Source organism: Physcomitrium patens, chromosome 21 (assembly GCF_059467195.1).
Source record: "Physcomitrium patens ecotype Gransden chromosome 21, ASM5946719v1, whole genome shotgun sequence".
NCBI classification, from domain to species: Eukaryota; Viridiplantae; Streptophyta; class Bryopsida; order Funariales; family Funariaceae; genus Physcomitrium; species Physcomitrium patens.
Genome location: NC_143430.1, coordinates 6,592,271 through 6,601,973, shown reverse-complemented (window position 1 = coordinate 6,601,973; position 9,703 = coordinate 6,592,271). Strand labels below are relative to the sequence as shown.

At 32.1% G+C, this 9,703-nt stretch overlaps 1 protein-coding gene across 1 annotated transcript; it reads right to left on the bottom strand.

Annotated features, from left to right (window-relative positions):
* Nucleotides 1–582: 582 nt before the first annotated feature.
* LOC112273977 (glycosyltransferase BC10) lies at nt 583–3,025 on the bottom strand. Its single transcript, XM_024503097.3, has 2 exons — nt 1,422–3,025; nt 583–1,084 (listed from the first exon to the last, which is right to left on the bottom strand). The coding sequence occupies exon 1, from the start codon at nt 2,521–2,523 to the stop codon at nt 1,432–1,434; it is 1,092 nt and encodes a 363-aa protein (XP_024358865.1). The 5' UTR covers nt 2,524–3,025; the 3' UTR covers nt 583–1,084; nt 1,422–1,431.
* Between the last annotated feature and the right edge of the window lie 6,678 nt (nt 3,026–9,703).

The window sequence follows — 9,703 nt, the reverse complement described above, 5'->3', positions numbered from 1 at the left end:
GAAGACATCCTCTCAAAGTTTTGAATTATACACCAACATCATCTCAACAATAGGATCTTTTATTATTTGAAGTTGGAAAGGATTATAAGGTTAAACAAGAAAAATTAAAGAGATGTGATCAAGTAAGGCATAAAATTTGTATTTGTCTTAGTAATTTGAAGATAGACTACTTACAAATAGAAGGAGCTCAAAGTAGTAGTCAAGTTGCAATTGGTAGCTAATTAGAGAACATAAGCCAATTTATTTGTTAAAGCAAAGATAGAAGAAAATGCACAAAAGAAAGAGGCACATTATCAGTTAGTTTTCTATTACATAAAAGATAGCAATATCAATTGGAGATGTAACATTAACAATTCTCGATTATAAATATCATACAAATACAACAAAAAACCATAATATATATATATATACATATTACAAAAATTAAATTTAATAAACAAATTCAAAAACAATCACAAGATAGCAAGATGTACCAAAAAAATTGCATGTAATATTGAAATAGTTCTTCAAACATCTCAACCATGAAATCACAAATTATACATAATGGTCCATAGCCAGGGGTTAACCCATGCTATGTAAAAATAAAAAATTAATAATTTTAAAAAATAAATATAAATTTTAAAAAAATTGTGTTTGCAGACAATTCCATCCACTAAATTTTTTTTTTTAACTTCTATAAAAATAGAAAACCTGCAGAACTTCCAAGACACCCTTGTGATAAAATTCTGAGGAGATAGAGGGCAGAGTCCACAATGTTGAGCCAGCCGTTATGCACTATTTCAATCATGTAATGACACGCCACTGCAACTGTTGTTTAATGAAATCTAGATCAATCATGTCACACCTTGCAAAAGGAATCAGATTCTACTAGGCCTACTTGCCTCCGAAGCTTGAGATAGAAGCAATCAGGCACAGAGAAGAGAATCCTCTACAGGAGAAGTTCATGACCGAGAAAAAAATAATGAATAGGATGGTTGTACGTTCCTCGGTACTTGTGCAGATATCTGTAACATACCCACTCTTGCTCTTAGTTTATCGGCCATGGTCGTCCAGCTCCTCGAGACGTACCGACAGACGCGTAGATCTGAGTGGACACCACCGATAGCGACATGTGAGAAGAGTTCAACCTGGATGACACCAACTATATATGATGCACTTCACATTTTTTCTAGTTTTGTAAATGGACCTTGTTGACTACAGTGACCGTCAAACTAAGAGCTTGTAGAAATATTGCCCAGCATCGAGATTTGGCTTGGCTTCGATGAGTGTAACCATGATTGAAGCAGTTTCGTGACCATTTCTGCAATGCTAGTTATCAGACCTAGTGTTTCTTTTTATCATTCATGGAAGAACAGAAACTTACTAGCAAGCTTGATTGCATAACGTAAAGCAAGGGAAGGAGCTCACAGATCTTTACGCACCTAATCGAGATTATATGTTGGGAATCTGCAACCCTATCAACATAGGCAAGGAATTCTCGTGAAAGACCCTGCCGAACAGGAAACATACGACGCCAGGGTTGCCGTTGAGCTCGCAGGGCACAGGACGGTTGTCGACAGCGATTAAGTGTTGCAGGCCATACGTTGTATCGACCGTCATGGTCACCATCTCGTGCAGGAATTGCTGCATATTATAACTATCGCCCGTGTGGAACACCCTCGGCAACACACCTGTGTTACTGTAATCCGCGAACATAACGGTGCGGTTGGTGATTCCGCTCGGATCTCGCAAGTTCAACAGTGTCTGCAAGTACTCATCCTCGAAAACATGCTCAGGTTCACGAGCATTTGAAGCGAACTTGATGAAGGTCTCACGGTCCTTGACGATTATAGTGGCGTGCTTCCGTCGCAGCGCCATCCAAATCTCGCCTTTCCGAATCTCACTCTGGTCGAATTGCGGTTGGGTGTCCCAGAATCTAAATCCCCGGATAGGAGAGAACGATTGGACGAAGCTGTGGCGGCTGCTGGTGAGATAATCATAAGTCTGGTTGAAGCTCCGAAGTGGGACGGAGGCCCCGCAAACGTTAACAAACCAGGTGTTGCGGCGGTTCTGGTCGAGAAGAGCAACCGCCAGTGTCCATCGGAAAGCGAGGCCTACATTCCCGGGAGCACTGTGACTGCGAACCTCGCTGTTGAAGAACAACGAATCGCTGGGGAATGTATAGTCGCTAGAACCCACGTATACATAGAGAGAGTACCGATTCTTATTCTGCAACGCGAAGAAGCGTCTCCAGAGAGTCTCGAAAGGCACCGGACCTCCCGAAATGAATAGGAAGGCAATCCGATGCGGCTGATCCAGGGACGGACCCGACAGCTCCCCCTCGTCAGGCAACTTCCGCACATCTTTCGCCAGACGAGTGGCGTCGACGCACGGCACACTAGATTCACATCCGAGGCAGTAATCGGAGTCGCATTTCTTATCCTGGAGACTGAGCACTCCATGAGATGAGACCACTAGGAGCACTACAACAAGCAGCAACAAATTATCGCAGCCCCTGTTGCTCAACTTAATCCATTTTGCCATCGCTCCTTACGCACTGTTCCTCTACAACCAGGCCCCGCTCAAACCATCCCTCACTCTCAATATTCTTCTGCAACCAGGCCGCTCAAATCCATCCCGACATTCATCGACAACTAGCCACGTATAGACACACCCAAATCTAGACACCACCCATGCTACTATAACAAAACCAAGTCTCCGAACAATCAACCCTAAGAACCGAAGCAAACAACCCATAAAAGCATTGGTTCAGTCGCTTTGTTTAACATTCCGGAGTTCCGCTTGAGACGATCACGCTCGTGGTTGATACGGAATTCTCGCAGGTGATACCCACCGACATGAGCTCCGAGTGCTCCTCCGCCGAATCGTGTACGGGCTTGTTCCAATTTGGGATCACTCCATTCATGACGAAAGCTGGTTTCTTTTCTTCTTTTGCTTTTCTGTTGCTGTTTTATGTAATGAAGTTGTTGGAATTTACACTGAAGTTGTAAACCTAGACTGAAGTTGTAATCTGGACTGAAAAGTTGAGTTACTATTTCAATTGCCTGCATGGTTTTCTGAGTAATGGGTGGTGCGAGTTTTTTCTTATGGGATTGTGTCCCCTCGGAGATGTGTTCAGTTTGTTTGTAGGCTCAGCAGCTTTGCACATTAGTTTTCATCTGTAGATTCATCGGTTTTTTCCAACTGTTGTGCGGAACTTGACTATTGTTTAATATACCAATGTCTATAGTTCAGGATGTGGTGGATGGATAGGTTTGAAAAATAGAATGTTTGGATCGTGTTTGTATCATGATTTTATTTTATTTTTTTATTTTTTTTGTCTTTTACATGAGCTTGATGATAATATTACTGTGGATGTTTTGTTTTAATTCTATGGAAGAACAATAAAAAAAAAATCAAATAGTGATATGAAGTTGTGTTTAAATTTTGAGTTGTTGACAGAATTGGGTTGTGGTTTTAAAAATGAAGTGTTCGATTTTTCATTTTAAGGACTGATATGTTTTTTCATGGTTTTTTTATTTTTTTATTATTTTTTATTTTTTTCAAGAATAAATTAACAGGCATTTCATGTAGTTACTATCTCAATTTTCTTTTTTTATGAATGGTTATTGATGACAGGAGATTTGTATAGCAAAGTTTACTAAGATATTATATTTTAGTTCAATTTTTTATTTTATGTTTTTTTGGTTCATTCAGTATGCAACCGATCTAAGATTTATTTTATATTATTTTATAATACTTTTTTTAATTTATTTGGTTTGGATCAGAGTTCTTTCACAAAGTTTTAACAAATAAACTTCATTAAATTTTCAAAATATTATGACATGCACAAAATTCAAAGTAGGAAGTACATATCAACAACAAAATAATAATAATAATAATAATAAGAATACATTTATGTTTTTGAATACATGTGTTTTTGTACCCAAAAAATATATATCGCACAAGATGATTTAAATTTTGATTGATTTGGTGTATTTGATCACAAACAATTATTTCTAAAGTTCAAACAACGTCAACTTATCCACTCAAAACATGATCAAGGTATCAAATGTGTTGCAAAATTTAAAAAGCTAACTTCGTATTTATTTTCTATTTATTTTTTCATTTGTAATCAGGATATTATAATTATTCGTTTTTATTTTAATGACATTAATTAAAATTTAATTAAAAGCTAAATATGTTATTGAATATATTCACAATCTAATATGAGTGTAATTACTTAAAGGTCATATCCTAGCCACAATATTTTATGGAATGATTTTGTATCATTGTTAAGTCAATAAACTAATTAATTAATATAGCAATAAATCGGCAAAACATATATATAACTGTTGAGGAAACCATATTAATAACATTTTCATAATCCTCTTAAACATGTAATTCATCCACATTAATGAATCAAGTGGATTTTTTATTTTATTTTATTTTTTAATAATAATTTTAAATGTCAACTAATACAAATAAATATAAGTGCCAAATTTATACTTGGCTAGAGCTTATACTTGCAACAATCATTTTCAGATTGATCTTTATTAATACCAACCTAAGATATTACGAATAAATTTGTCCATATATGAAGCACAGCATTGAAATTATTTTGTAGTGCAAATATAAATACCTGTAATCTTTGATTTGTTTGATTTTAGGTCTTGATTAATGTTAAAGTATAAACAAATGTTTTTAATTTAAAGTTAAAGATTTGGAACAGTAATTTAATGAGTTTCATAACTCAATTAAATCACTTAACTACTCTCTGCCATGAAAGAGGTCATCATCTAAAAATGTGCTATCAAATTGTTAACAAAAATTATTCTTGTGTAGGCAACACTTTTATTTTGCACACAAACTTGACCAAAAAGAAAGATTCTATATTAAAATATTATATAATGCAGAGTAAAAAATCATTAACATGGATTAACAATATTTTCCAAGCTAGAGAAATTTGAAAAGTGGATTAAAGCTGGTTTTTAAGAACTAATAGCCACCATATACAGGATTATAAGATTCTTGTTTATAACTACAATTCTATTTTGTTTATTATTGTAGACTTTGCAAAATTATTAGTTAATTTTTTTGTTTTAAAGAGATTTAGTCCTTAAATAAAATAAAAATTAGGATTAAGTTGAGGGAATAAAAATCAGGTTTTGTTATATAAATGAGTAGAAATTTAATGTGTCTTTGCAAGCTAAATAGAAGAAGCCCTTTATAACAATACAAATCTCAATACTATACACATGCACAACAAAAGATGGAGTCATATGCAATAATCACATGAAGCAACATGTGATTATTACATGTAAAACATGTAAGACTACAAAAGCCTTATACAATTATTTAGAAGAAAGATGGATGGAACCGCAATGTAAAATAAACTACCTAAGAAAATGATATCATTGAATTTTGTAACAAAATTTTAGGAAAAGAACTAATTTATAGCATTTAAAAAGATTTGAAGGTATGTCACTTGGTAACTTTAAGTATATGATTAAAGCTAGTATAGATGCTAAACAAAAGATGAAATATTTTAAACAATGTCATTAAAAAATTAGATATGTAGAAAGAAAATTGTCTAACTTAATTTTAAAGTATTGGATTGTAAATATTAAAAAATGAGATATTCTCTTAAAATTGATTTTATTTTATAAAAAACTATTTTTTTGCTTAAATTTAATAGCTTAGCATTGTTAAAAATTTGTAACTATTTGACTCTTCTTAAACCATAATTAAAATTTTTATATGGAGTAGTGAATTCTTAATTTCAATCTTTATGCTTTTAATGTTTTATAAACCAAAATTAGAATTCTAATTAAATTTGTTTTTTGATAATATTTAAATAAATCTAGAATAATAAGAAATACTAACAAAAAAATAATTTTAAATTTTATTTTAAATTTTATTATAATAATAGCATAAAAAAATAAAAAAAATATTTATTTATATTCTAATTTAGATTAAAAAACTTAATTTGAAACAATCCATTTAATATTAATAGATATATATATGTGTGTGTAAAATATATATATATATACACATAGATTCATACAAATAAATTATAATTTTTTTGCATATTAAGTATAGATGCTACTTAGATGGAAGTCATGGAATGAGAACTATCAAATGTAATAAAAATAATAGAACTCAACTACCTCAAATTGCAAACATCATTTATAGATACAAAAAGAATTTTTTCTAAAATCTCATTGTACCAACACAAATAGCTTTATAATAGTATAAAACATATATAAGAGCATAATACAAAAAACTTCTACATTCATAGCTCATCTAACTTAAAAAATGTATATAAGAAATTTCAGTTATAATTAAAATTCAAAGCAATATTTATACTTTAGTATAATAATAACAACAAATAATAATAAGCTAGAAATGAGTAGTATATAGAAAAATATAAATCAAATAAGCTAAAGTATAAAATCAAATCTTCTTTATATTATTACAAACTTAATCTAAAAAAATCAAGTGCTAATAAATTTAATATAAAATATATTTGAAAACTTGAAAACCAAACAATGGTTGTCACAATCATGTAATTACTCTAATTGTTCTCTAGGTGATATGAATAGGTAGAAGTAGGTAAAAGTAGATTAATTTCATAATATCTTCTAGAAAAGCTTCTAAAAAGCTTCATAGATGCTGCTTTGACTTTACATGTGTTTGTACTTGATTGGTAGGTTAGAAACTTGATTAACAAGTTAACCACGTGCCACACATGTTGGTAGCTTGCAAAACAAGCTAACTATGTAGCGCTCACGTAGAAAACTTGCCTTGTAAGTTAAGATATGTATTGTGCAAAGTCAATAAGTTTTTGGAGGTCCTATAGAATGTCGCCACATAGCTCCTAGGTAGATAGTATATATAGAGGCAAGAGTGAAGCCTTCTTCTCTCTTGTCAACTCTTTTCTTGTTTCTAGTCTAGTTTCAAGGATCTCTATTTTTCTTGTCTTTTGGCAATAGCTATTCGAATTCCTTTCTTAATATACATATGAAGTTATTTCTATTTTTTCATCGTTCTTTGAGAAAAGTCTCACTTGTTTTTTTGTTTTTTATCAAGTTCTTGTCCTTGACAGATTGACAAGAGTGTACTTATAATATCAGAGTTTTGTCTAATCTTGATTAAGAGTGAATTATCCTTTTCTCTTCATAAGACATAATCGTATTAAAAGTTGCAGATTATCCCTTTCTAAAGTGATATTATTCATAATATTTTCTTTGTTCTCAAGTCCTCTCTTTTATTTGTCTTAAGCAATATTAAACACCTTCTCTTTTTTAAGTGTTATCATAGCAGAACTTGCTAAAATAAAAAGTGCAATGGTACAAATGCAAGAGCAATTGAGGGAGTTAATGCTTGCGATACATCAACTCAATTTACCACCACAAGAAGCAACAAGATTGGCAGGAAGCGAAGATATAGAAATGGTTGGAGCTACTTCAATATCTGCATCAAATCATGTCTCTTCTCCTATGGTGGAACACCCTTCCAGTGTTAGAGAACTAAAAATTGCCCTATCCGAGAAGTTTAATGGTACTAGATCAAAATTTAGAAGATTTATCAATCAAGTAGAACTTATGATTGAACTTCAACCCCAAAGCTATCCAACTCTAGAATCGTAAGTTAGATTCATTGGTATGCTTCTTTCAAGTTCAGCATTATTGTGGTTTTCATCTTTTCTTGAATGATGAGATCCAATATTGGATGATCTGAAGACTTTTTTGGCAAAGTTTTGATCCATGTATGGAGAATATGATGCAATTTGTGTTGCAACCAACAAGATCCATATTTTGCAATAATACAATCGATCATTAACATTATATGCTTTACATTTTTGACAACTTGCAATTGATATCAAGTGCTTATACTGTGGAGAACCTGAGCACACTGCTCAACATTACATAAAGAAGTGACGTAACCATAAAATGAAGAGTACGGTGTTGTATGGCGTGATTTGTTATCTGAAAATATACTAGGTATCTAGCTATAGAGAGTGTAGCTTAAACCTTTATATTAATCTTGTCTTAACTTCCAAAACTCGTTTATTTTGCATAAAACTCAAAATATAACAAAATCCCTTCAAAACATATTTTTCCCACAAAGGATCTTCTTATCCCGAACTTTAGAAATTCATATCTCTTGATCTAACTATTCAGTTTGTCTCAGATTTAATGGATAGGTAGAATTTACCCTTAAATTTTATTTAAAAAAAAACCAATTACAAATTCACTCCCAATCTTATGGAATCTAAGAAATCCTAGCAAACGCTCTAAATCCTAATTTACAAGCATCTGAGCACTATTTTCTTAATATCTCAAGAACCCAATACTCAAATGTCATAAAACTTATGTATAAAGTTTATTGACATGAAATTGCACAATTCCTAAAATTTTGAGCCAAAACCTTATCAAATTGCTCAAGATATAGCTCAAGACACAACCATTAGTAAATCGGGTTACTTACTACCCTTAGATTGCATGCACTGACTACAAAATCTAATAATTCCTTCATTTCAACTTGGAATCCAGTAAATAGTATATAAAAAGTATAGCTGCAAAAGTACTTTCTCCAGTCGTAGTCACCGATCCTCAATTTTTGTCCATACGCGTGCATTATGCTAAAAAGAGTGACACTAGCTCCCAAATCAACACCTTAACTTTGAGCGCCTATATTTCCTTCATATAAACTCCAAACCATATAAAACTTGCACCAAAATCATAGCCAAAAACCTAAACTTCCTAATCCTAGCCTTCAAAGCTCAAATGGCCCCATAAAACTAATCCTAATCTCTAATATGGCCTCGGGCAACCTCCTCAAAGCCCATTGGTCATGATTTTTGACCAATAGGAATAGAGATTTTCATCATTCATCTCCATTCATCTATATTGGTGCCCTAATTACTCCCTTTGCTACCAAAACCCTTCTTCAATCCTTTTTCTTATAAGATTTTCATAATTTATGCTCTAAATACCAAATAAAAGAACCAAAATAAGTTTTTAAAGATCACTAATGTCTAACAAAGGTGACTCTAAATATTTAAAAGTTACTATCAACCAAAACCAATCTTAAAAGCCACTATCAAAAGAAAATTAAAGTTATACAAATTCTATAGTAATTTTTTTAAACAACTTCTTCTCAAGGTAATAATCAAATTATATTCTACAACCAACTAAAATCTACTAATATGGCTCTTATCATGTTACTTAATAAATTATATATTATGTACATAATTACATTATTTTCATATAATAGCCAAACCACAATACGACAACGGCTATCAAAAAAGATAGTATGTCAATAAACGAATTTATTCAACTACAATAGGAACCGTGCAGTTGGAACCTTGTAAACACCTAGTGAAGGTCCTATTCTCTCATCAGGACTCTCTTCTTGTTTTACAATAAATATTATTTTAGGGCCTAAACATCACAAAGCCTCTGCCTTGTTAGATTCACGAGCCTCATCATGTTTCTTAGATGAAAAATTTGCTAAAAGACATAGCATACTTTTAGTGAAGAAAACAAAACCTATTCATGTAGAAATCATAGATAGTCGTCGATTGTCTTCAAGAGATGTTACTTATGAAATCTTTCCTTGAGAAGTAGCAATTAATGGTCATAGTAGCTTTGTAATATTTAATATCATTAGATCTCCTTCTAATCTAGTTATTTTAGATTTATCATGGTTATAAAAA